The sequence below is a fragment of the Euleptes europaea genome, chromosome 2, assembly GCF_029931775.1.
Source record: "Euleptes europaea isolate rEulEur1 chromosome 2, rEulEur1.hap1, whole genome shotgun sequence".
In the NCBI taxonomy this organism is placed as follows: domain Eukaryota; kingdom Metazoa; phylum Chordata; class Lepidosauria; order Squamata; family Sphaerodactylidae; genus Euleptes; species Euleptes europaea.
Genome location: NC_079313.1, coordinates 74,981,808 through 75,008,707, shown reverse-complemented (window position 1 = coordinate 75,008,707; position 26,900 = coordinate 74,981,808). Strand labels below are relative to the sequence as shown.

General features: G+C 43.4%; 1 protein-coding gene across 1 annotated transcript in view; it reads left to right on the top strand.

The window, feature by feature from the left end:
- The first annotated feature begins 6,478 nt into the window (after positions 1–6,478).
- LOC130493837 (cytochrome P450 4B1-like) overlaps positions 6,479–26,900 on the top strand; it is a 35,416-nt gene continuing 14,994 nt past the window's right edge. Inside the window, exons 1-6 of the mRNA XM_056867416.1 lie at positions 6,479–6,673; positions 10,753–10,894; positions 12,386–12,430; positions 14,139–14,266; positions 23,986–24,116; positions 25,566–25,717. Of these exons, the coding sequence (XP_056723394.1) occupies positions 6,479–6,673; positions 10,753–10,894; positions 12,386–12,430; positions 14,139–14,266; positions 23,986–24,116; positions 25,566–25,717 (793 nt within the window). The remainder of the gene's footprint in view (positions 6,674–10,752; positions 10,895–12,385; positions 12,431–14,138; positions 14,267–23,985; positions 24,117–25,565; positions 25,718–26,900) is intronic.

Here is a 26,900-nt window from a genome sequence, read left to right as displayed (position 1 = left end):
ATCATGTAAGTAATAATCTATAACCATAACTTCAGCACAGTATAATATGGGACTGTCAGCATTAAACCTTAGAATGCAGCAGTTTGCCCAGTTGGCTTATAAACACATTATCACAATATGGAAGTCTGTTTTTATTGATATTGTATGGATTCTAATATATAAATTTGTACTTTCTGTATTTAGTCATGTTTGTAATTTACTCTATAAATTGTTTATTTGGAACTGGCAAAATGTATGTCTATATATGTTTGATATAAACTTAGTTCGATATAAAATGTCTTAAGAACATAAGAAAAGCCATGCTGGATCAGACCAAGGCTCCTCAAGTTCAGCAGTCTGTTCACACAGTGGCCAAACAGGTGCCTCTAGGAAGCCCACAAACAAGACAACCGCAGCAGCATTATCCTGCCTGTTTACCACATCACCTCATATAATAGGCATGCTCCTCTGATAATGGAGAGAATAGGTACACCATCATAACTAGCATCCATTTTGACTATTAGCTATGCATAGCCCTATCCTCCAGGGATATGTCCACTCCCCTCTTAAAACCTTCCAAGTTGGCAGCCATCGCCACATCCTGGGGCAGAGAGTTCCACAATTTAGCTACATATTGCATGAATAAATCATTCCTTTTGTCTGTTTTGAATCTCTCACCTTTCAGCTTCAGCAGATGACCCCATGTTCTAGTATTACGACAAAGGAAGAAACTTCTCCCTGTCCACTCTTTCCATACTATGCATAATTTTATAAACCTCTATCATGTCTCCCTTTAATTACCTTTTTTTCTAAGCTGTACAGCCCTAAGTGTTTTCACCACTCCTCATAGGGCAGTTGCTCTAGCCCCCTGATCATTTTGGTCTGCACCTTCTCAAGCTCTGCAATATCCCTTTTTAGGTGTGGTGACCAGAACTGTACCCAGTATTCCAAGTGTGGTCTCACCATAAATGTGTTTAATGACTTGGAGATCATTAATAATAGCAGGAGATCTCCAACCACCACCTGGAGGTTGGCAACCCTAATATCACCTCATGAAACTTGAACTTCCTACTATGATTGCAGTGAACTAGCTTTAACTCTAAAGATGTGGGGCATAGGTTTTCCCTGGCTTTCTGTATGCTTGGACAAACTACAGACAAAATAGTAAAAAAAAAAAAAAAAAAAAAAAAAAAAAGAAAAGAAAGGAAGGAAGGAAGAAAGAAAGCAGGAAATCAAAATGAAGATCCACAGCACTATATAAATTGTATAAGCTTGCCAACTGCCAACAGAAGGATGAACTGGGAAAACAGGTAAAACCTTTCGTTAGTACAAAATCAAACTTGTAATGATTCTCCATTGCGTTAGTATGAACATCCATGCACAACAGCTGCGATGGTTGGGTCTCTTATTCTTGTATAAGAGAAGAAAAAGTGTGTGGCAGAGGAAAGGCTCATAAACCACAACTGACTCTGAAATCATAACAAATCAAGGTTTTAATGCAGCACATAAACAATATATAAACCCAGTCTTTACTGAGGCTGGGCTTGTCAGCAGTAGAAAGGTCCAGAATAGGAGACAAAGGAAAGACCCAGGGTCAAAGGTCAGTAGATCAGAAGAAAAGAGTATGAAGCCAAGGAATGACATAATCAGGATGTGTACGTGAATCACAACATAGCTACATGTAAGTATATATTGTTAAATCAATATTAATTATACTTCCCTCTCAGTTCTATAGAATCCTCAGTTTGGTTGGCCAGACTGAGTACAGAGCTCTATTGACCTTACAGAAGAAGTGAGTTTAGTTTGTCAGCTGGATGGAGACACACTCCCTTCATTCCTCCAGCATGGATCCTTTTATCTACTTCTCAAAGCCATCTCTATAGAGCTTCTTCTGGCTGGGGAATAGATCACTGGTGTGAGCTGACATAATATTTATTTATCTAACTTGTTTACCACTGAAATCTACCTTAGGAGGGAAAAGGAGAAACTAAATCCTAAAAGTTGATAATTTTGTATGGCCTGCGAATGATGTTATAAATATCCAAATGGCCCTTGGCAGAAAAAGGTTCCCCACCCCTGGGATATGGCCTTAAAGTTTATAACTTTTCTCTCCATGGATCTCCAAGTTATACTGTACATCACAGTGACTCTTCAGCAAAGGATTCAGTAAAGTGTCTGATTGCTGGTGTTGTAACTTTCTGGATGTGTCCCTTAAACATATGCTCTGGACATGTCCAGTCATTCAGTTTTTCTGAGAAATTATTACTTATACCAGTTTTGTATTAGAATGTTCATTGATTTTTGAGGATGTCTATGTACTAATAGCAAACTTTTACATGGAATAATTTGGAAAGACACCATTAGAATCGGCACCTTACAAACCTACAGTCTAGTTCAGGTTCGTGGATGATACATTTACTATTTGGAGCCATGGTGAAGAAAAATTAATGGACTTTCTAAACCATCTCAATAATATCCATCCAAACATTCAGTTTACCATGGAAAAAGAAATTGAGGGTAAACTCCCATTTCTTGATACCCTTGTCATCCGTAAAACAAACTTTCAGTTAGGTCACAAGGTCTACCGGAAACCAACTCACACAGATCGCTACTTACACAAAAACTCCAACCACCACCCCCGACAGAAAAGAGGAATAATCAAAACATTAATGGACAGTGCAAGACGGATCTGTGAACCACAGTTTCTCAAGGAAGAAATTAATCATCTAAATCACGCACTCACTGCTAGCAAACGGCTATTCGAGAAATGAAATCAGAAGATCCATTAAACCAAACAAAAATCAGAAAACTCAGGAAAAACAGTCTCCCATAGGAAAGGTATTCTTGCCATTTATTAAAGGAGTCACTGATAGGATGGAGAAACTTTTGAAAAAACATAACCTACAAATAGTGTTTAAACCCACCAAAAAAATACAACAGATGCTACGATCAGAAAAAGACAAAAGAGACACTCTCTCCACTGCAGGAGTATACCGTATACCTTGCAGTTGTGGACAAGTTTATATCGGGACCACAAAACTAGGGCTGTTGATTCGGTTCGGCCCGATCTGAAAATCAGCCGAATTTCCCCTGATTCGGTGGTTTTTAGTTCGGGAGGAACCGAACTCAAAACTGGCGGGCAACCGGGGGGGGCGAATTCAGTGAGTTCGGGGGTTCGCGAATAAATTCAGCAAATTCGAGGCCGTCAGTAAGCAGCATAACCGTCAGTAAGCAGCATTCTCCTCCCCCGGCCAATCGGTGGCCAAGCTGGGTCTTCTTCTGGCCAATCAGTCAGGATTGAGTACTGGAGGAATCAGCTGATGTGCGGCCCGGCCAGGGACAGAGAGAGAGAGAGAGAGCGAAATCCTCGTGTGTGTGTGTGTGTGTGGGTGCTTGTGCACATTCGCTCCTTTCTGTGGCTGCAGGGGGCGTATTTTTGGGGTACAGACACAAAACTTTCAGTGGAGCTTCAGATGAAGCTTCTTAAGATACCCCCCAAGTTTTGTAAACATTGGGTCAGGGGGTCCCGAGATATGGGCTCTCCCCCTTTTCCCTCCCCCCTTTTCCATTTATGTGGCTGCAGGGGCGCTTTTTTGGGGATATAGCCCCCAAACTTTTAGCATAGCTTCAGTCAATTATTCTTAAGATACTACCCAAGTTTTGTAAAGATGGGTTCAGTGGGGGCAGAAATATCGCCTCCCCCCTTTTCTCTTTCCATGGCTGCAGGGGGCGCATTTTTGGGGGTGCAGATACCAAACTTTGAGCGGAGTTTCAGACCAGTGTTCTTAAGATACCCCCCAAGTTTTGTGAACATTGGGTCAGGGGGTCCCGAGATATGGGCTTTCCCCTTTCCCCTTTCCCCTATTGGGATGAATGGATCAGCCGATCCTGTGCATCTCCAGAGCAAAACGTCCCGTGCCTAATTGGAATCATCTTGAATTACAAGTCCTCTTCAGTCCCTCTTGATGGAACAGAAGACAGCCACAGTAAGACCCCTTTGGGGGCTTTAATCTATAATTTTTCTCCTGTGTATGTGTGTGTGTGTGTGTGGGGAAAGCAGAGTCTGTGTGTGTATGGGGAGGGAGCAGTTTCTGTGGGTGGGGGGGAAGCCAAAGGGGGCTTTCGTCGGTTCTGCCTGGGGTGTGTGTTCCCCCTCGAGTCTCTCGCTCCCTGGTTTGAGGGGGAGGTTTCAGTTGTGTGTTGCAAAGGAGTTGTTTAACAAGGTTGGGTTGTTTTGCAGTTGTTTTGCAGTTGCTTTGGAAATTTCTCAGCTGTTGTCGGGGCTGGGAGCTTTGTGCGTGGGCGGCAAGCTCTGCTGAGAGATGCACATTAAGGGTGGGGGGGACCCCTTTCAGGGCCCATATCTCAGCCCTCCCTGACCCAATCTTTACAAAACTTGGGGAGTCTTTCAATAAACGTCCTTTGAAGCTCTGCCGAAAGTTTGGGACCTCTAACCCCAAAAATGCCCCCCCCAGAGCCGCGGAAATGCGCGGTTGTGTTTTTAATGGCTTTATTCGGCCGAATTTTTTTCTGAACTTTGAATTCCCGCCGAATTGAACGGATCTGAAATGGGGGACTTCGGCATATCCCGAATCTAAACGGGCTGAATTCGGCCGAATCCGAACTATACCGAATTTTTTTTAATTCAACAGCCCTACACAAAACGCAGCATACAAACAAGGATAAAAAGAACATGAAAGATACTGCAGACTTGGCCAACCTGAGAAATCAGCAGTGGCTGAACATGGACTGACCCAAACAGGACACAGGGTCTTATTCCAAGACACTAAAAGACTGGACAATTCTACCAACTATTTTGTCAGATTGCACAGAGAAGCCATTGAAATTCATAAACATCAGCCCAACTTTAACAGAAAAGAAGAGAGTTTAAGAATGAATAAGGCTTGGCTTCCTGTCCTGAAAACCTCCAGACTAACGAAGTCTACAGTCCACAGTAGCCATGCGGATTAGCTTTGGATAATAGATCACTTCAGGATACAATGGTTCCACATTAACATACCACACCCTCATTAACACATTATCTTGATACTTACAGGACAATGATTAGCACATTACCTTCAATACTTTGCACGACAGTGACTCAGCTCAAACCTTTTGACTATATATTGCTCTTACTACACACTTGACACTGAGAGACACTGTCCTCCAGTGTTACTCCTCTGAAGATGCCTGCCACAGCTGTGGGCGAAACGTCAGGAAAGAAAATACCAAGACCACAGTCACACAACCCGGATAACCTACAAGAACCAATGAACTCTGACCGTGAAAGCCTTCGACAATATGTCTATGTATGTTTATACTGTTTGCCTGTCTCTTGGAGGCTAACGGATGGCCAACAAAAATGGTTCAGTGCCCTTAGTATAGCTAAAAGATATTGCAACACTAGAATGATAAAAGCCCACCTACGGTAAATCAATGGATTGAGGACCTTAGACCTCTATCAATACTTGAATACATGGCATATAGATGGCAATTGAGTATGGACTTATTTTTAGATATTTGGAAACCATTTATAGAATTTTGTGTGTAGATCTGCCACCACTGTTGTTATATTTTGTCTTTATATATCTTTTTAAAAGTTTTTTTCTTTTTTTGCTGTTGTTTTGTTGAAGAAATAAATGATTTTTTAAAAAAATCTAATTTCCTGGCGAGAGGCAACGATGCATATATAGGCAGGAATAAAGACATTTATTTCATCATCATTAATTCACACCCAGTGTTTAAGTAGATGATTAACTTTCCTGTCCTCCCCCATAAATGGCATTAAGTCTGCAGAGTTTCAAAACATCTGGCAATAATCCAGTAGGAATCTGAGGGTGGGTGATGGTAATGAGTGAAACAGAAGCATGCTAATTTCTAGCAATTGGGAGAAACTCCCCGGGTTCTGCATGTCAGCACTAGATGTGCAGTCCATACTTATGTATGAAGAACTGCCTGCAATACTTGGTAGGTTTTATTTATCAACAGCACCTACAGTCCTAAGGTTGCCCCATTTGTAGATAACAGCCAGATTATAAAAATAGCACATTAAAAAAAAAACTCAGAACCTGACTGTCAAATGATGATGGAATATGAACATTTTTCATATTAATTTTTCACATGATTGTTTTCAGATACTCTTCTAATGCGATAATTCTACGTACAGATCTACAGCTACCCTCTTTGAGACTATTGTGATGCCTTCTCCACAGTAAGCTCTGTGTGCACTGTTGAAGCACTTTGTTTTGATTCTTTGACCAACATTCAACAAAAAGCAAACTCCTGTAAGAGAGGCTCAAGTCCAGCTTGACATACCCAAAAAGGGGAGGATCCAGTACCTGGTGTGTGACACTGAGCAAAGAGCTAGGCGGTGCAACCTTCAGATTGTTATATCACCAGTTGCCAGTTCAGCTTGATCTGGCGCTTTAAGAGGCACACAGAGAGCAGTCGCTGCTAAGAGGGAAAGATTTCAGTGTGTTTTCCAGGCATGCAGGGGGTAATGAGGTACCTACATCCCTTGTGGTCCTGGTTACCTGGAGATTTCTATCAGCTTTTCCATCTGACTGGTGCCTTTGTCCTCACATACGTGGCTCTAAAAGCCATCCACCTAGTTAAAAAAAGACAAGAACTAGCCAATGCTTTAAGGAATTTCCCTGGACCTCCCCCTCATTGGCTTTATGGCCATGTGAAGATGGTAAGGAATCTGTCTTTCTGGACAAAGTCTCTACTTTTCTTTGCAAAATTGTGTTACTGTACTGGGAGGGAGCAAACCTAAGCTGGTCTACTCAGAAGTAAGTCCAATTTTATTCATTGAGACGTACTTCCAGGAAATTTGGGATTGTTTTTGGGATTGCAGTCTAAATGTGCCACAGAGCTGTAGGCAACGAGCGGGACAATTATAGTAAAACTGGGCAATTTTAAGAGTAATGAGTGATTTGCTCGTTTGTTAAATGACTTTTTAAAGTGTCTCCCATGATATGTGAATAAGTTGCTTACCTGTAACTGATGTTTTTCAAGTGTTCACCTGTGCAATTACATTGTGGGAATTGCACCTGTACAGAGCATGATTCTGGAATCTTCTACAGCTGGCATTTTAAGCAAAAGCTTTGCAGTCTCAAACAGAAGCTGCAACAGAAGTATACATGCTTAGCAGGTGGAACCATGTGCCTTCCCATTCAGTTCTTCCCTAGTGATGCAGCAGGCTATCATTCCCCTATTGTATAAAAGGAACGTGGGTTGCCCATATGTGATCATGAGAGAGAGCACTGAGCACTATTGTGCCAAAGGCACAATATCGCTTCTCTGGCCCTGAAATCCAGTCATAGTAACTGAGAAAGGTGGATGATTATAAACAAATTTTTGCTTGACGATATTCTGAAATAGGTATGCTTCTGCAAAAAAGATGTGATTGAGTAGTGTATAACCCTAGTAGACAGCAGTTTGCACATAAGCTCATAACAGAGCCTAATCACTGCTGAGACAGCGACTTTCTTTTTGTCCTCTTCTCCCACTGCAGTCAGGAATGCTGCTCCTGGGAAATGGTGAACCTCAGGAGCAGCATAAGAGGGGGAGTTGAAGGGCTGCCACAGCAGTGGGAACAACTGGTGAAAAATGCATCCCCTCATGCATGTACAGATTGTTTTCATAGGATGTAACCCTCTGACCTTTCTGAGTGCCCTTGTGACACAGAAATAAACTGGGTTGCATCCTGAAAAGTGCAGTTTTGTATAATGCAAGAGCGCTGTAGACGTGTAAGGAGTGTTGTGCTCTAACTAACACCCCCCTCCAAATTCCCAACTATGCTGCTGCTGTGGCAGATGAAAGAGAAGGCATGGTTCTGAACCCCAAGGCATGTATACCAGCAACCTCTGCTTACAGAGGACAGAACTAGGGTCTCTCTCTGTATTAAGTGCTGTCAAGTCACTTTGAACCTATGGCGACTTCCAAAATGTCCTATCATTAACACAGCCTTGCTCGGGTCTTGCAAACTGAGGGCTGTGACTTCCTTTATTGAGTTAATCCATCTACAGTTTGGTCTTCCTCTTTGCCTGCTACCTTCAACTTTCCCCAGTGACTCTTGTCTTCTTATAATGTGACCAATAGTCTCAGTTCAGTCCTTTTAGCTTCTAGGGAGACCTCAGGCTTCATTTAATATAGAACCCACTTATTTGTCTTTTTGGCAGTCCACAGTATCTGTAAAACTCTCATCCAACACTATGTTTCAAAGGAATCTACTTTCTTCCTGTCAGCTTTCTTCATTGTCCAACTTTCACATCCATACATAGTAATGGGGAATACTATGGTATGACTTGTCTTGATCTTGTCATCAATCACACATCCTTATACTTAAAGATCTTTACTAACTCCTTAATGGCTGCCCTTCCCAGTCTCAATCTTATGATTTCTTGGTTGCAGTCTCCCTTTTACTTGATAATTGAGCTGAGAAATTGAAGAATTTAAATTTTATTTTCTTCATCATCGACCTTAAAGTTATGTAATTCTTATGTAAAGTTATGTAGCTACTTAATTATGTAATTAAAATAGTAATTACTCTTGTCTTCTTGATGTTCAGTTGTAATCCTGCTTTGGCACTTTCTGCTTTATTCTTCATCAGTAGTTGTTTCAAGTCTTTTCTGCCAGTAAAGTGGTGTTATCTGCATATCTTTGATTGTTAGCATTCCTTCCACCAATTTTCACTCCACCTTCAACTAAATCTAATCCACCTTTTCTTATGATGTGTTCAGCATATAGATTGAAAAATCTTCAGGTATTTCCCAACCTGGAGTTGGCAATCCTATGTATACAATTTATACTTAAGTATACACTCCCCAAGTTTGAAGAAAAACTGAACAGTTTTTTTTAAAATACATGGGGAGATTTAAATTTTCCCCGATTTAAAAAACAGCATTGTCTGCGCATGCAGTCTGGGTGAGATGCCGAGAGCAGGGCTGGGGGGAGGAGAGAAAGAGAGAGCTGGGGTAGGGGCAGAAAGAGAAAGAGAGAGCTGGGGTAGGTGGGCAGAAAGAGAAAGAAAGAGAGAGTAGAGGTGGGGGAGAAAGAGAGAGATGAGTAGCGGGTCAGAAAGAGAGGGAGAGCACTGGGGTGGGGTGATGAGAGAAAGAAAGAACTGGGATAGGGGTGAGAAAGAGAGTTGGGGAAGCAGGGCAGGAAGAAAGAGCTGAGGTAGGGTGGCAAAAAGAGAGAAAGAGAGTTGGGGTAGTGGGGCAGAAAAATATAGAGAAAGAGAGCTGAGACAGAAAGCAAAAGGAAAGAAAGAGAGCTAGGGTATGGTGGCAGAAAGAGAGAGCTGGTTAGGGTAGCAGAAAAAGGGAGAATAGTAAGAGAAAGGGTGGAAGGACGGAGAAAGAATGAGGGGCAGAGAAGTAGGAGAAAGGGGAGGCAACAAAGGTGAGGGTAATGCCCCCTTCTCTGCAAGTTTTTTTGCAGGTCCCCACTTATATAGGTGTGTGTGCGTAATGCTTTTAATGTTTTCATTCCTTGTTGTTCATTGACATGGGGACCCTATTTGGGTGGAAAGACAGCATATAATGTTTTGAATAAACAAACAAATAAATAATACATCTTATACATCCTACTGCTGTATAACCATTTATTACACTGCACTGATCTAGAGATCTTTTTAAATTCATTCAAGACAACCAATTTTTCAATTGATAGTAACAGAGGGAAAAGACCACATTTTATATCCCCAAAATGTCAGAAACAACAAAATGTATCACGTTAGTATATGTTGTTTTCATCAGTTGTTCTTCTTGCTAAATCTGTTTTGTTTTAATTCTAACATCATTTGTTTTCATCATTTCTGAACCAATGAATTAAAGTGGAAAGCATAGTTGCATGGTAGTATCTACAGAAGATTTGATACTGCAAGTCCACCCTTCCCATATGATGTTTGGATAACTTTTATTCAGAATCCTGCATATAAACTTAGAAATACAGCAGTAATGAACATGAAATATCTTCTAAACATGGCTCTAGAATTTGGATCCACAAATCCTCACAATGGGGCCAGGGGGGACCCTGAGGTTTGCAGAAAATTCCCAAAACAATAAAAACTACAACAACCCCAAATAAAGGAAGAATGATAACTGAGATCTCATGACATGTTGCAGAATCACAGTTGGCACTGTAATGTTACTTAGAAACTGATCCAACAAAGACTGGCCTAGGCAGTTCTATCATTATTGCAGCTTGGGGAAAGCAGCAGCAAGGAGAGAGAACATTGTGAGTGGGGGATGGAAAATAAGATGTGTGGAAAGGGCTGGGAACAGAAAAGAGTGGGCCAGCGTACGGGGTGAGATTTCCTCCTCCACAATTATCATGGGTCCCCAGTTTATATATATTCAAAAACAGAACAAATATTTTAAAAACTAAGTAACTGTCATGATCAGTTGAACCAATAATAAAAAAAGGCTCTCTGTTCATGACCAGTGAACAAAATGTGAGCCAAAACAGTGGGTGTTCGAGCATCCCTTATGTTAATGTTCCACTAATCCTGATAAAAATTAATTAATCAATTACTAATACTTTCATGATTCAACCAAATAAAATTTACCACTGGTTATATAATGTATGCACTATCCACAAGGATCAGATTTCACACATATTTGAAGGCTTTATAATAGATTTTTATATAGACAATTTTGTCAAGGTTAATAATTAATTCCCATATTTTATAAAGCCCTGATTTTTGAAGGGATATTTGCAACCTACAATATTTAATGAATGTTTTCCTTTAAATTCTAAATGTAGCTCGAACCTGGGGAAGACGTAAAAAATCTAGTAGGATGGACAAAAGAATTTCCACGATGCTACCCTTTGTACTTTGGACCGTTCTTGATCTTCTTGGGTATCAACCACCCTGATTACGCCAAAATGGTGTTCAGCAGAGGCGGTAAGAATTTTGCTTCTTACACCCTATTGATCATAATAGGATAGTCATACAGTAACTACGTGGTCCAGTCATAAATGCTTGCATTGGCATATATGCCTGCAGCACCAAAGTAACATCCCTGCAATCCCAGCGTAATGCCATAATCAATTATGTTGGGATGGTGCAGCAGACCACATCAATTCATTCAACAGATCTGTACACTGTTGTCTCCAGTGGAGCCCACTCTTAATCCTTCATAAACAACTTTTAGAACCAATGTGTTGCCACTAGAAAAGCATCTGAATTAGCTCTACTGTGATGAGTGCTTTGGATGAAGAATTATTTTTTTTGGGCCAATGCCTGAAGAATCTCCATAGCCTTGGGGAAAAACCCTGGGAATCCTTGAGACAATGTGATTTAAACCTTCCATTGGTTAAGTTACTCTACTTGTTATGGAGCTGCTGGGCAGCAATTGCAACAGAAAACCTTTTTCCTAGTGGTCTTTCCATAGTGAGCGCAAGATGTCCAGGCCTTCAAGACTTGTCCACAAGAGAGGGCAAGTACAAATTTGTCTTATAGTAATACTTTGGCTACCATTTTTAGATGACATGGATTACAAGGAATTTATTTATAATCTGGAGAATTTTCTGATCTGTTTAATAGCCAGGTCTTCCCTCCGTGTTTTGGACTAATATTCTAAATAATTTAGAACAGGGGTGTCAGTCTCATTTGTTATGAGGGCCGGATATGACATAAATGTCATTTGGTCAGACTGGGCCATGCCTTGCCAGCTCAGCTCAAGAGTGGCAGTGGGGGTGGGGGTGGGTGGTGGGTGGGGTGGCTGACTCAGCTGGCTTGCAGGCTGGATAAGAGCTCTCAAGGGGCCAGATCTAGCTCATGGGCCGTATGCTTGACATGACACCCCTGGCTTAAAATGTTCTCCATAATTCTTTAAGAGTGTATTTTTACAATAGAAATATGTCATAAATGTCTTAATTTCTTATACTGTTTTTCCACCTTTTCTTTACCAATTTCAGGAAAAAAAACAGCTTGTTTATATTATGATCTGGTGCTATTCAGAAAGGATACTACATATGAATTGTGTATTCTTTGAACTGACCCCGTCCTAGATGGCCCAGACTAGCCTGATCTCTAATCTCAGAAGCTAAGCAGGTTTGACCCTGGTTATTATTTGGATAGCAGACCACCAAGGAAGTCACGGGTCTCTGTACAGAGGCAGGCAATGGCAAATCACCTCTGAACTTCTCTTGCCTTGAAAACCCCATGGAGTTGCCATAAGTCAGCTGCAACTTGATAGCACTTTCAACTACTACAATTTTTTTAATGAACTTTATTTCTTCAGCCTCATGTTCTACATGTCATTATGGTGTAATTTAAACACAGTATTTATACAGATGTAAAGTTAGAAACTTAGTGTGTGTTTTATTTCTTTACTTAACTTGCATCACCTTATGCTGAAACCATTTTTATCCTCTTTCTTGTGCTGCCCAGATCCCAAAAGTCTTGCCGTTTACAACTACGTAGTTCCATGGATTGGTATGTATGTTTCACTTTTCATTCCCTGGTTCATGTTAAATGATTTCTCTATGAAAGATGTCATATTTGCATTCTCAAAATATAATTATGCCTTTTAGCATTCAAAAAATAGCTGAACACATTTGGAAAGATAAATGGTGGTAACGTCCCAGCGATCTCTGAGTTACTCACTCCAGTGCAATGATACTGTTAAAGTAAAGGCTGTACATGAAACCTAATTTTACATAGGGTCTGATCCATGGAGACTCTGCACATATGTGCTTATACTCAAATTCAGAAGACATGTGCTGGAGGAAAAAGGCCAATGCTTTTCTGTGGCTAGGACTTTATGATGATGAATGCTACCTAAATTTTGGTCCTCTGGGAAAGGACAAGGTATACTGTGGGTATTTAGAATCCACAGAGGTCAGAGGTAACCTCCTGGCTCCTTCCCCCTGATGTCTGGAAAAGAAGTTGTTGAAAAGCCTGACAAACGCACATACATTTTCTTTTCACAAGAAGAAAAAGAAGGAGAAGACTGTTTTAAGTCCTAGGTCCAGTGGGAGAAACTACTTCCCCATGGTGCATTGTCCAGGGTTACTCTACACCATCCCTCACTGATTGCTAATAAGAGATATCAATCCTAAATGCAAAGGGACAAATTAATCAGCTGCCTCGGTTGTTCCCAATTCTGTCGCCTCCTTGTGCATCTAGACAAAAGTCTTCACATAGCTGAAAAAGGAAGGGACAGATACTCGTCCCAGGTCTTATTCAGGTGGCTCTGATATTCCCAGTTTCCTCTTCCTAGATGAAACACAGGAGCTGTGTGAACAATCTCTCTTTTTTTGAAAAAACTGTAAAGCAGGCACAGGAGACTACCAGTTCCAACAAGGGAACAGAAGGTGGGAGGAGGTGCTTATAAACTTTCCTCTTTTGTTGTTAGACTAGACAAAATGCTCTCCTTACAATGAATTTCTCTCAACTGGAGAAAGAGAGGAAAGCATTGTAAGGATATAAGAACATATGAAGATCCCTGCTGGATCAGACCTATCTAGTCTAGCATCATGTCTCACACAGTAGCCAACCAGTAACTGATAAAGGAGCAAGGCGAGGCTGTCCATTATCACCTCTGTTGTTCAATGTCGTCCTGGAAGTGCTAGCAAATATACTAAAACAAGGTTCAATTATCCAAGGGCTGCAGCTAGAAGGAGAGGAATACAAAATGAAATGTTATGCTGATGATGTGGTGCTAACCATTTCAAATCCTCAGGATTCAATGAGACATTTAATGGACATAGTAGAAAAATTTGGACTCTATTCACGCTATAAAATCAATTCAGACAAGACAAAAATAATCTTAAAGCTACTGTTGAAACAATAAGAAGATACAATTGGATTTGTTACAGGATGCAAAGTGATAGAAGAAGCTATAAAATATGTGGGCACTAAAATAACTGGTCATAATAAGACCCTTTTCAATGACAATTATAAAACAGCATGGGTTAATATAGAGAAGGATATGGCAAGATCATCAAAATTAAAAATGTAATGATTGGGAAGGATCTCAGCTATTAAAACGAATGTCCTGCCCAAATTTAATTTTTATTCCAAATGCTTCCAATCTACTTGTGAACATTCTAATGCAATATTGACATGAGTGACAGCTTTTGCATATAGATCCTAACCCTGTATTTTCTTCATTTGTCTTTCATGTTTTTTTGACTCATAGGAAAGGGGCTGCTAATCCTCAACGGGCCAAAGTGGCATCAGCACCGGAAGCTGCTGACTCCCGGATTCCATTATGAGGTCCTGAAGCCATATGTGGCTCTAATGGCAGATTCAGTCAAAGTGATGTTGGTAGGAAGCACCATTAGTAACAAGTATTTTTGCAAAGCATTAGAAACAGGACTTGAAAGGAATTTACTATACTGGAAAATATGGATACTATCAGACTATTAACACAACTAGATGGGAGCTAAAGTAGTTCAAAATAGACAAAGAACAGAAAAAGACCAGCTACAATGGTTGTAATCAATTTTTTAATATAAATTTTTATTAATTTTTATAACACAAAACAAAACAATACAATAAAAAATTACAAAATACAAAAATTACAAAAGAGTATCTTTATATACTAATTATTACTTTCCTGTTTACCAAACCATTAAATCCAAAAAGATACCCCTTCACCCTCCACCCACCCAAAAAAGTGACCCATCACCCAACTTCTGAAGAAGTGTCTAAACAGTTTTTAAAGCTTATCAACAATAGAATATAAATTTATTAAAACTAATTTCTATAACTCGCTAAATAATATTGTAAAGTCCATTTTTGCCATTTTATCCCAATATGAGGTGGCCTTAAACCATGTTTTTTTTATTCTTCCATATCGTTTCCATGTAGGAATTCCGTTAATTTGGCCATCCTCATATACATCCACAATTTCTCTCTCCAGTCAACAATTCAAGGTCTATGCATTTGCTTCCAAACTTTAGCTATTACAATTCTTGCAGCAGCAAAACTATATTGGCAAACAACCCTATCACTATTAGTCATATTTTTTGTGGAATTCCCAATAAACAAAATACCGTCTTCCTCTTAACTCTACCATTAATCAAATTATTAGTTTCCCTAAGTACTTTTTTCCCAATTTTTTTTACTTTTTTTGCATAACCACCATACATGCATATATGTACCTCTTTCCACATTTCCAACATAAATCTGTACCTCCTCTATCCATTTTTGATATTATCACAGGGGTTATATGCCATCTATAAAACATTTTATATAGGTTTTCTCTAATTTCATTGGTTATTGTAAATTTAAATTCTCTCTTCCATAGATTTCCCCATATGTCCAGTTCAATATTAAACCCTAAATCCTTCATCCATTTTATCATAACTGGTTTAATTCTTTCTTGTTCTAAATTAGTTTCAATTAATAATTTATACATTCTTCCTATCAGTCCCTTATTTCCTTTTATGAATATTTTTTCTAATTCAGATTTATTTTGATTAAGTCCAAGCTGGTTATCTTTATTAAATACATCTTTTAATCTATAATACAGAAACCAATCCTTTATATTAAGTTCTTCTCTGCTTCTTAAAACCCATTTTTCCTCTTTCCATTCAATAAGTTTTCTATACATGTCCATATCTAGATTCAAATGTATCCCACTTCTCATATGAGCTTCTACTGGATTAACCCATCCCGGGGTCTTATTTTCCAAAATCCTTCTGTATTTTTTTCCAAATTTGAAACAATCCAACTCTAACAATATGAATATTAAATTCTTTATTTACCCTTTCCTTATCATACCATAAGTATGCATGCCATCCAAAACGTAAATTATAACCCTCTAATTCTAATATTTTGGCATTTTCTAACATAATCCACGTCTTTAACCAAACAAAACAGGATGCCTCATAATACATTTTAAATCTAGACCTCCTGTTTCTCTGAGTTGAATCAAATTATTATATGCTATTCCATGTTTCTCTTTACCCCATAAAAAGTTTAGAATATATTTTTTCCAAATTTTAAATATTTTAGTTCCTTTTATAATTGGTAAATTTTGAAATAAAAAAAGCATCTTGGGTAAAACCATCATTTTAATTACTGAGATTCTACCCCACAGTGATAAAGGAATTTTTTCCCAATTTTTTTAAATCTAGGGTAATTTGCTGCCATATCTTAGTATAATTATTTTTGAACAGATTAAAATTATTTGAGGTTAACCAGATACCTAAATATTTTATTTTGTGTTCAATAGAAAGACCTATACATTTTTATAGCTCTTGCTGCTGCAAAATTGTAATATTTTTAACCAATATTTTCGTTTTATTTGGTTGTAATCAATTTTATGAGGAGACAGCTTGTCCTGCTTAGCTAGGAGAAAAGGTGGTGTAAAGGGAATATTGCAGAATTACAGGTCTGGAAGAGGAGATATGCTTCAACTTTTTCTCCAAAGGCAAACGTTTCCACTCACCACAGTTAGGCATTGAGTTCAGAGTACAATGTGTCACAAACAGAAATAATCTGTACCACAACCAAGTGTCTGCAGATAGTTCAAGCAAGACTGCAATGTTCACATATATCTAAAGAAGTATGTTAGGCTAAATTCAAAATACACGAATTAATGGCTACAAATAAATGTATATATTAACAATGCCTTTGCACAAATATGTGGACAGCTAAGAAACTGGGTGGTAGAGCTGGCCAGCCAAGGTCTTTAATGATGGTCCATTCTTCCCCTCCCAACTGAACTGTAATATTTCTGGGTATACTGATAAAGACAGGGAAGGGCTGTGGCTCACTGGAAGTGCCTCAGCTTTGCATGGACAAGGTCTCAGGTTCAATCCCTGGCATCTCCAATTAAAAGGATCAGGCAAGAGGTGATGTGAAAGACCTTTTCCTGAGACACTGGAGAGCTGCCATCAATCTGAGTGGACAATACTGACCTTGATGGACTGATGGTCTAGTTCAGTATAAGACAACTTCACATGTGTTCAGACGTGACTACTAGAATAAGGAATGACTTGAAACAACTTTCAAATGAAGAGCAACTAAAACATCTTGTGTAGCAGTCTCGAAGACTTGTCCAAGAACAAACAAAGATCATGTGCTCTTAGGGAAAGGCCACACTCAACAATTCCTCAACACTCTGAACTATAAGGGTATGTCACTAAATCATAATTTCTGTCACTACACAAAGCACTGTGTTTCCAGCATGGATGACCATGGATGTGCTAAATATGGATGTACTAGAGAGGAAGTTATTCAGGTTTGTGGAGCTGAGAGAAAATGAATGGGTGGCCTGGGTCCCACTCCATTCTGTCTACACAAAGCCTCCATGATCTATTTGGGGACCAGAGTCAGCTACAGATCATAAGCACCCAGCAGGAGCTGGAAAATGTTTTAGACTGGGAGTATGTGGCCAGTCCCTTGCCTCAATTCAATTCAATCTCTCGCTTCTAAATGAAGGTTCTCATTATTGTGACCCCTACTTCCTTTTGAGGAAAAAAAAGATAAGGGGAAGGTGTCATATCCACTCAACCTAGCAGTTCCTGGGACAAGTGGGGTTTTGATAACTTGCTGTCTGCTGAGTGCCCCTGCATGTTGCCTTCATGTGCACTATGGAGGAAAACCTCCCAGCCTGAGGCCAAACTAGGGTTGCCAGGTTCCTCTTTGCCACTGGCAGGAGGTTTTTAAGGCAGAGCCTGAGGAAGGTGGGGTTTGGGGAGGGGAGGGGCTTCAGTGCCATAGAGTCCAATTGTCAAAGCAGCCATTTTCTCCAGGTGAACTGATCTCTACAGGCTGGAGATCAGTTGTAATAGCAGGAGATCTCCAGCTATTGCCTGGAGGTTGGCAACCCTAGGCCAAACTCTCTCTCTCTCTGTGTGTGTGTGTGTGTGTGTGTGTGTGTGTGTGTAATGTCAGGTTCTGCTGGGGTCAGGTCTGAGTCCAGGGCTGCCTCACCCTTCAACTCCAGGGTTCCTTTTAGTGGGGCAAGTGTCCCAGGGTACAACCTGAGAATAGACCAAGAAGAGGGGGTTTCTCTTCACCCAATTTTCACACTGCTCTTCCAACTACCTGTTTCATCTGCCATGGAATCAGCCTGTGCCTTCCTCCCTGGCTGCTCCTGGGCATGCCTTTTAAATGTTTCCCCTATGGAGGGCCAGCCCAGGGCTCAGCACTCCTCGCTCCCCAATCCAGCCCTGGGGAGTGACAGGCCCCTGGGCCAATGGATACTTGTCTTGGAGTAATGAGCTCACTGGCCCTTCCCCCTGGACTTTAAATAGCTGGCTGCTAGGGTTACCAACCTCCAGGTACTAATCAAATATATGCAGCCACTATGGCTAAGAATAAATCAGCAAAAACCAACAACACAGTATGTTCTCATAGCGTTATATATTAGTCATTTGTTACTTCACAAATGCTAGAAACTACTTATGAAGTTGCTATTAGTTGCACTTAGGACTCAGTATGCAACCCTTACTCACATGCATATAAAATACAATAAGTACTTATCAATTCAACACAATACAAAAATGTTATGTTAAAAAACAACTATAACAATACAGGATTCTTGTAAATTCCCCTGTTTCAAAATATATTTCCTCAGTTGTTTGACATAAAGGTCCGTTTAAATGCCGTCCTTCTTTCTCTGGCAGCCACTTTTCTGGCAGTATTGCTTGCTGGTTGCCGCTTGTAAAGCTTCAGCAGTTTCAAGTATTTCCTTTTTTTGGTGCCGGGAAGAGGTTTTGGCGGTGCTGGGTTGCCTCCTAAAACCGGCGCAGGCATTCCTTTCAGGAATGTGCTGTTAGTGGTGAAAAATTCTAGTTCACATTATCTTGTGACAGATGCTGGTTTTTATAGGTTTGTTAAGTCCAACTTGCTGACCCAGGGCTGAATGGGAGGGAATGCCGACGCGCTAACAAACTCATAAGACACTTTCTTAATTAACTAATTTATTACAACATAACTTTATTAACATCAACTTTCATAAGGGTTATTTGGAAGATTTTGATTATAATTGGAATGATATAGGCCACAACTTGGAATTGGCAACAGCTGCGACCCCCATGGTGCAGCATTTGCAATGTGTCAGGTACGCAGGCTGACCCCAATACGGCCATGTATGCCAACTGGCCCACATTGTTCCTGCTGTGAGCAACTGGGACGGCGGTGCCAGGTGGACACCAGGACGATCGCCACTGGGTGTTTACCCCTGCTGCTTGGGAAGAGGCAGACAGCCTACCCTCCAGCCAGGGCATGTCCTTGAAGCCTCTCCCAAAACCCCATATTGGGATTCCCAGAGTTAGGAAAGCGACTCCCACCAGCCACTTTCCCCCCAAACTGACACATCTCCATGCCTATCCGCCAAAAAGCTGCGACGGGCCCCCTTTACTCACAGGCCAAAGCAGCTTCTGCCACATCTCACAGCTGCAGCCAATTCAACAGGCCTCCTCAAATGTTCTGGAGCCAAAGATCCATGCCCCAGCTGGTGAGGTGCACGCCATCCCAATGGTATAATTCCGCCATGCAGAAAGAAATGTCCCATTGACGTATTACCAGTCCGCCCAGTCTGATCACCGCTCTACCAATCATGTTGGTGACCTTCCTCCTTGCCACATCTATACGCTTGACATTGCGGGCACCTCTCCAAGACCTCCCTTCCAGAAAATAAGACCCTGCAGATTACCATGCGTGGACATGCATGCCTCTGACAACGCTGCCAAATCCCGGCAGGCTTCCTTTGCCAGGTCTTTTCCCCGTGTGCTGCAGAGGTCATTCTCCCCCAATTGGAGAACCAAAGCGTGGGGGGCCCCCCCCCGTACTCCTTCAACAACCATAACATCACCGGCATTAACAAATGCCTTCACATGCCCCATTGGCCCAGCCAATAAATCCGGACTGCTCGCTCCAGGCCCAGATGTTGTCCTCATCCAGCCGCCACGGCATAACGTCCAATCCACAAACGATACTGTGGCCCACGACCGACAGAGTCCTGCAACTCATAAGCACAATTAAAGAAAACCCCGGTCAGGCAGGACATAATTTGTCCCCCTCCAGCCGCCATGGCATACCATCCGTTCCAAAAAACGATGCTGTACCACACGATCCACACCATCCGACAGTGTCCTGAAACTCAAAAGCACAATTAAAGGAAACCCTGGTCAGGCAGGACATAATTAGTCCCCATCCAGCCGCCGTGGCACACCGTCCATTCCAAAACGATGCTGTAGCACACGATCCACACCGTCCGACAGCGTCCTGAAACTCATAAGCACAATTAAAGGAAAACCCGGTCAGGCAGCACATAATTTTTTGAATGCCGCTGAACGCCACTGGCCAATGGCTTGTATCAGTTCCATTGCCCAGCCAGCCCTGGCTGGCATCAAGGCCGCTCCTATGCGGAAGGAGAGTCCCTCATATTCTCGTGCCAGGAACCCTATCCTGGTGCTTGTGGGTCGGAACTCCCTGACAAACTGGCATCTCGCCATTGTTGTGTGGTCTGCATGGATAAACAAATAGCCCTTGCATCTTGGGAGCACCTTTTAACTGCCACAACGTTTGCACCTTCTTATCAATAGCGTTAATGCCGTGGCGGAAAAGTGAGCGTTGCCCTGTCTGAGTGCCCTCCCAGACCCAGCTAGCCGAGATTGGGCTAAAGTTATCCGACCCTGAGAGCCCCAAAGAAGGTGATGGACCAAGTTGCCTAAGACAAAACGGCCTCATAAAGTCTAAGGAAGACAGAAGTCCAACTCAGCCAGCATGGATAAAGTGACAGGCCTCCTGTCATCTCTGGCAGCTGGTGTGTTTCGCTGCCAGCCTGGAATGACTCTCATGTGTCATGAAAACCCGTGGGCTTTGGAAAAGAGCAATATGGCTGCCATGTACACCCCAATGGCCATGTAAACCCTGATGGTCCTGGCGGCGAACCCCAAGTCCTATAGGTGGGCTAAGTAATGAAGTGCCATTGTTTCCGTGATTGACCATGCTCTGGGGCCCCCCGCACATTGCAGAAAACCCTTGAATTGTGCTGCGGCTCTGTCATATGGCCGATGCATCAGCTAAGCAGTTGTCCAAACCCGGTACGTGCTGAGCTATAAGGTGATGTTATTCGGCCAAACATGTAAAAAACAAATGCCAGATTAGTTGCATGACTCTTTCGGACCTGGATGTTTGCCTGTTGATGACCCTCACCACGGCCTGATTGTCCCACCATAACCTGACCCGTTTATTCTTGAAAAGCTCTGCCAAAATGGAAAACGGCTATTACTAGAGGGAATAGCTCCAGCACCCAGCCACCGATCGGTCCGTCACTGGGCGCATCACTGCCCATTAAATGAAATGCCAAATCCGAAGCTGCCCCCTGCATCGGATTGGACCTGGCAGTCTCGGCCACCGTTAAAACGATACTGCCAGAGGGAGGTGCCATTGCATTTTTCAAGGAGTTGCAACCAAATTTTAATGTCTTCCTTGACGCTTTGGACACTCTGATGCGATGGCGTGGAACATTGACCCTGCAAGTGGCCCACATCACCCGGGCGCAATACGCTCACCCGGGGCAATAATCTGGCGGGTGAAGTTAAAGTGGCAAATAACGGACTGCATTTTCCGTAAGGTGCATTTTTCCTGTTGGCTGCCAAGGTGAGTAACGCCCACAGCGCCAGGAGGTTTTTCTTCTGTATCTAACTCACCCCGAGCATCCCATCGGCACCTTTTTTTTTTTAAGCATGAGGACCCTTGAAACAGACAACTTAATAAACAGAAATCGTCCGGGTGCACAGTGAGTAACCTGAAGGCAGACTATCACATTTTTTCCAGCCGGGCCCCATGGCCACTGGCACTAACCAACTTAGCGTATCTTACAGTGGTGAGGTCTGCCGGAATTCCGTCGGTGACGGAAGCCCCCTTTGGACAGGACAGGTGATGTAACACCATGAATTCCCCTGGGGCCTTCTGTGTCGCCACCTCCATTGGGAAAAACCTCAGGTTGGGAATAGGTGGTGAAGAGAAAGGGGGCTGATGTTCTGCCTAACACAAACTCCTTCCTGGTTTCTTGGAACCCACCTCCGGCAATTACTTGCCTATTTGAGGTTATGTGCTTCCATGGGGACACAGGCATTGAAACAAGGGTGACGGAAACCGTGCAGCCGTCCATTAAATATTGTGCTGCTGTTTTGTTGGGATGTTCAATCAATAGTGGTCTAAATGCATCCTGCAATATTGGTTTGCGGGCCAGACCCCCCCAACACCGGCTCCACATTTGTTGGTTGCATTAGTGTTGGTTGTAGGGCTGCTCTCATTTTGCTATTGGAAAAGCCTGACCTGCCCCCTAGAAAAGGAGGCTGACTCGAATTGTCCCGCTGGCAAGAAGAACGTCGAAAGGGAGGCTGACTCGAATCGCCCCGTGAGCAAGAAGTACGTGGACAGGGGCCAAAACTGACTTGCAGTCATGTTCGAATCTGCATGCCTTGCGCTGGCATTTGCATGTTTTGCACTGGCATTTACTTGGCCGAAGTCCAGCATATACGCCGGGTCCCTGGCCGAAATCCAGCATATACACCGGGTCCCCCCCAGCCTAGCTGGGACTCCCGGCAGGACTGGCGGGGGGCTGGCAGGACCCTCTGCACAGAGGGTTTCCAACGCTGGCTGGGCAGAGGGGATTGGCCACCCCCACCTCCTTCCCCAGAGTCCCTGCAGATGGGGTGGGGGGTCTGGAAACCCCTGTGCCCAGCCAACGCTGGGGAAGGGGGGAAGGGGGGAAGGGGGGGAAGGGGTTTGTAAAGTCCTGGCAGGGCTGGGGGGGGCTTTAAATAGATTTGTGCCTCCCGTCCGGGAGGCGCAGATCTATTTAAAGGGCCTGCCGTGTGCCTCCAGGGAAGTTCCCTGGAGGCGCGCGGCTGGTCTTCAAACAGATCTGTGCTTCCCAGCCGGGAGGCACAGATCTATTTGAAGCCCACCCCCAGCCCTGCTGGGACTCCCGGCAGGGCTGGCGGGGGGCTGGCAGGCCCCACTGCGCAGAGGGTTGCCAGACCCCCCCCCCCAGCCCTGCCGGGACTCCCAGCAGGGCTGTCGGGGGGCTTTAAATAGATTTGTGCCTCCACGTTTGCTAGGGGTGTTCAGCTTTTGGAAGCGTGGTCCTAACCTGCCTGCTGTCACTAGACGTGCCCTGGTTGCTCTCATTCCGTATTGGTGGTAATCTGCGTATTGGTGGTAACCTGCCTGCTGCCTCTATATGCGCCCTGCCTGCTCTCACTCAGTATATTTCATAAGACAGGGAGGAACCTGCAAAGTTACAAATTTGTTGGAGCTGGCACCCCTGAGCCTGGAGGCTGCCTCCAACAAGAGGAGCGATGTAGCTAAGCCGCCTCAGGAGGAGCAGTTTGCCCCTTGCGCAGGGAATACGAGAGGGTGGGGGTGAATAGAGCCTGCACAGCCCTTAAGGCAGACACACAGTAGTGTGTTAGAGGTGCCGCAAGACGCCGCCACCAAAGCCGTGGTGGGGGTGATGCGAGCCTGCAAGGCCCTTGGTGCTGATGCCCAGGCTGCAGTGCTAGCGGCACCTCTAAAAGCCGTGCCGAAGCTGGCGGGTTGTTTGGCCCTGCACCCGGCTATGCGCCCCCCTTACTCCCTCGCCCCTCTCGGTCTCTCTGTGCTTGCCTGCTCCTTAAACTTCGTCTCTCACTCGCTTGTCTGCTCTCTCTCTCTCTCTCTTCCGTCTTCAAAAGAAAAGACAGAGTGAGCTGGAGGCGAGCGCACCTCCTGTTATATACTGCTGGGGGGCTAGCCCCGCCCCTCCTAGCTCCCACCCACGGCCCCCATTGGCTATGAGCCCCGGGCTCCAACCAATGGGAGGCTGTTGCCGGGGAGAGCAGGACTTGCACGAGCCGACGAGTGCACGCAAACGCACATGTCGGCCGTTTTATCTCCCGTCCCCCAGCGCTCTGGCCTCTCCCTCCCACCGCGGGCAGCAAACATGGCTCCTGTTGAGGCGGGAACCAGAGCTTATTCATCAAAACAGCATTCTCTAGAAATGTCTCTTTTAACCTTTCTGTCTTTATCAGAGTAAATGGGAGAAGTTGGTTCAAGAAGACCAAGCAGCATCAGTGGAGATGTTTGAACATGTCAGCTTGATGACCCTTGACAGCATCATGAAATGTGCCTTCAGCTGCCAGAGCAATTGCCAGACAGATAGGTCAGTAAAGCATCCTGTTATGCCCCATTAGTGTGTTGTGGCTGAATTTTGGTACACTGGAATGCCATTATGTTTATGGACTGACAGTATATCTTTGTATATCCTAACCACTACACCACACTGGAGAGCCAGCATAGTGTAATGGTTAAGAGCAGTGGTTAGGAGCAGTGGACTTTGATCTGGAGAACTGGGTTTGATTCCCCACTCCTCCACATGAGCGGTGGAGGCTAATCTGGTGAACTGGATTTGTTTCCTCACTCCTACACATGAAGCCAGCTGGGTGACCTTGGGCTAGTCACACTCTCTCAGCCCCACCTAGCTCACAGGGTGTCTGTTGGGGGGAGGGGAGGGGAAGGTGATTGTAAGCCAGTTCTGGGCCCAGAAAAACCAGAATTATATTGGCTTGCAAGCAGCTAGAGCAACTATGTGATATCAGCAGGCATTGCTGTTTGTGGCCAAGCCACCCGAGCTCCTAAGTGGGGGCGGGTGGGATGAGGAGAGATGGCATGAGGCACAGTGCAGTTTCCCTGAGCTCTGTGCTGGACTTCCCAGCTGCCCTGCAGCACCACCTGCCTTTCTGCTGCCACAGAGGCAATGATGGCAAGGACCAGTGTGCAGCAGCTGCAGGCCATCAGCTATAAGGCAATGGGGACCCCCTACCGTGCCCCTCCCCAGCATTACCTGCAGCCCCTGGCAGTGGCAACCACTGCTCAGTCAGCTGGGAAGGGGATTGCCTGAATTGCAGACTATAGATGAGGGATGGAGGCTGGGGAGGGTGCCACCCTTCCCTTGCTGTCTTCCATGATTGCTCAGCCACTCAGCCTGAAGCAAGAGGACATGGGCTTTCCCCTCTGCCTCAGGCTGGGTGACTCATCCTCCAGAGCAAGCTCCCCAGCAGCCAGCCTGAAACACCTCTTTCAGATCACATATGTAGAAGTTTCCTAAGTGAAGAAGGCAATTGAATTTGACCAGCACTACATCTAATTTTTCCAGTTCTTCTGCAAAGCCTTTTTATTTATTCAAAGACACTAAAATAAGATTCTCAGTATGATGAGGAACATGACTCATTTCACAAATTCCTCAATAGCTAGGCTGTTCCAGGATGGCATAATAGTTAAGAGCAGCAGACCCTAATCTGGAGAAGTGGGTTGGTGTCCCCCACTCTTCCATATGAAGCCTGCAGGGTGACCTTGGGCTAGTCACACTTCTCTTAGAACTCTCTCAGTCCCATATACCTCCCAAAGTATATGTTGTGGGGAGGGAAAGGGAAGGTGATTGCAAGCCGCTTTGAGACTCCTTACAGTAGAGAAAAGTGGGGTATAAAAATCAACTCTTCTTCTTCATTTCATAACTCAAAAGTCTTGAAAGTTTCGAAGGTTTTAAAAAACTTGTAAGCTTTCATAACAAAAATGAGCTCCGCTTCCTAATCCATGTATTTCTTTTTCAAAGGGATAACCCCTACGTTAAAATGGTCTATGATCTAAGCTTTCTCGCTGTTGAGAGATTGAAGACACCTCTATACCACAATGATTTCTTTTACCAACTCTGTTCTCAAGGACGTAAGTTCCATGAGACCTGTAGATTAGCTCATCTCCATACAGGTATGTCCCATCAGTCTTCCTCCATATAACTTTGGCTAAAGATTTTGCCAGGCTATTAGTCTTAGAATCTTGAACATATTCAGCAGTTAATTTATTATAAAACACTCAGCGTGTATACTGGGTTATCTCTCAAAGAGTGCTGAGGTATCTGCTTAGCACCAACAAAAACCAAGTCTGAATTTGATCTTTGGCAAGCATGTGTGTATTGGATTATCACTCAAAGAATGGGGAGGTAGCTGTTTAGCAACAACAGCCAAGTCTGAATTTGATCTTTGGCAAGCATTTGTTTGACAAGCTTTTAAAATGATTAATTTAAACAATGATGACACAATATGTGAAGCTGGGTAAATCTAGACTATTCCCACAATCAGTATATATAATTCTCAACATGGTCAAACTGTGGATATCTAAATCCAGAGACTGGAGCCATGAACAGACAAGACAGATCTTTCTACAAACCAGAAAAAGCCCTGTGTTTGCAGAAAAAGTTAAAATCTTTTAAAAAATAATTGGGGGGTTAACCCTTTTTCCAGAAATAGAAGCAGCTTCTGTAGCTTTAAGAAATGGATGCCCTCAGTGGCCTTTACTAGGCAGCCACAACAGTATTAAAGTGTTCAAGCATTGATTTATATAAATAAAGGGCAGAGGGAGGAGGCAGGGTATCCAGGACTGTATTGACCATTGAGGGCAGACTCATTAGGGCCCAGGCCCACTGGCAACCACCAGGTGACTTGCCTGACTCACGCAGGCCCAGCTGCTTGCTACTGTTCAATAACCACACCACAAAAGCTGGTGTGATACAGTAGCAGGGTTGTCAAGACCCCACCAGGGGCTGAAGATTGCCTGCCCCTGGCTCAGTGGCAGGAGAAAAATTAACGAAAATGTCAGTTGGGTTGATGATGTGAAAACATGGAAGTGATACCAGTCTTCTCTAGGAATTGCCAGAAGCTCCAATGCTGTCATTGATGGGCACCCTTATGTTCCCTAATCTCTGGTCTCCCACTGTGTTTGGCAACCCTATGTAGTGGTTAGGGTTTCAGACTTCAAAGTTGCCCAAACTGTTAAAGTGGCCACGGTAGCCAGCCACATTTCATGGGTTTCTTCAGGAATGCATTTCAGACCTCATCTCTGGGTTCACCATTTTCTTCAGGGTTTATGAAGTCACCACACTTCCTGAGTTCAA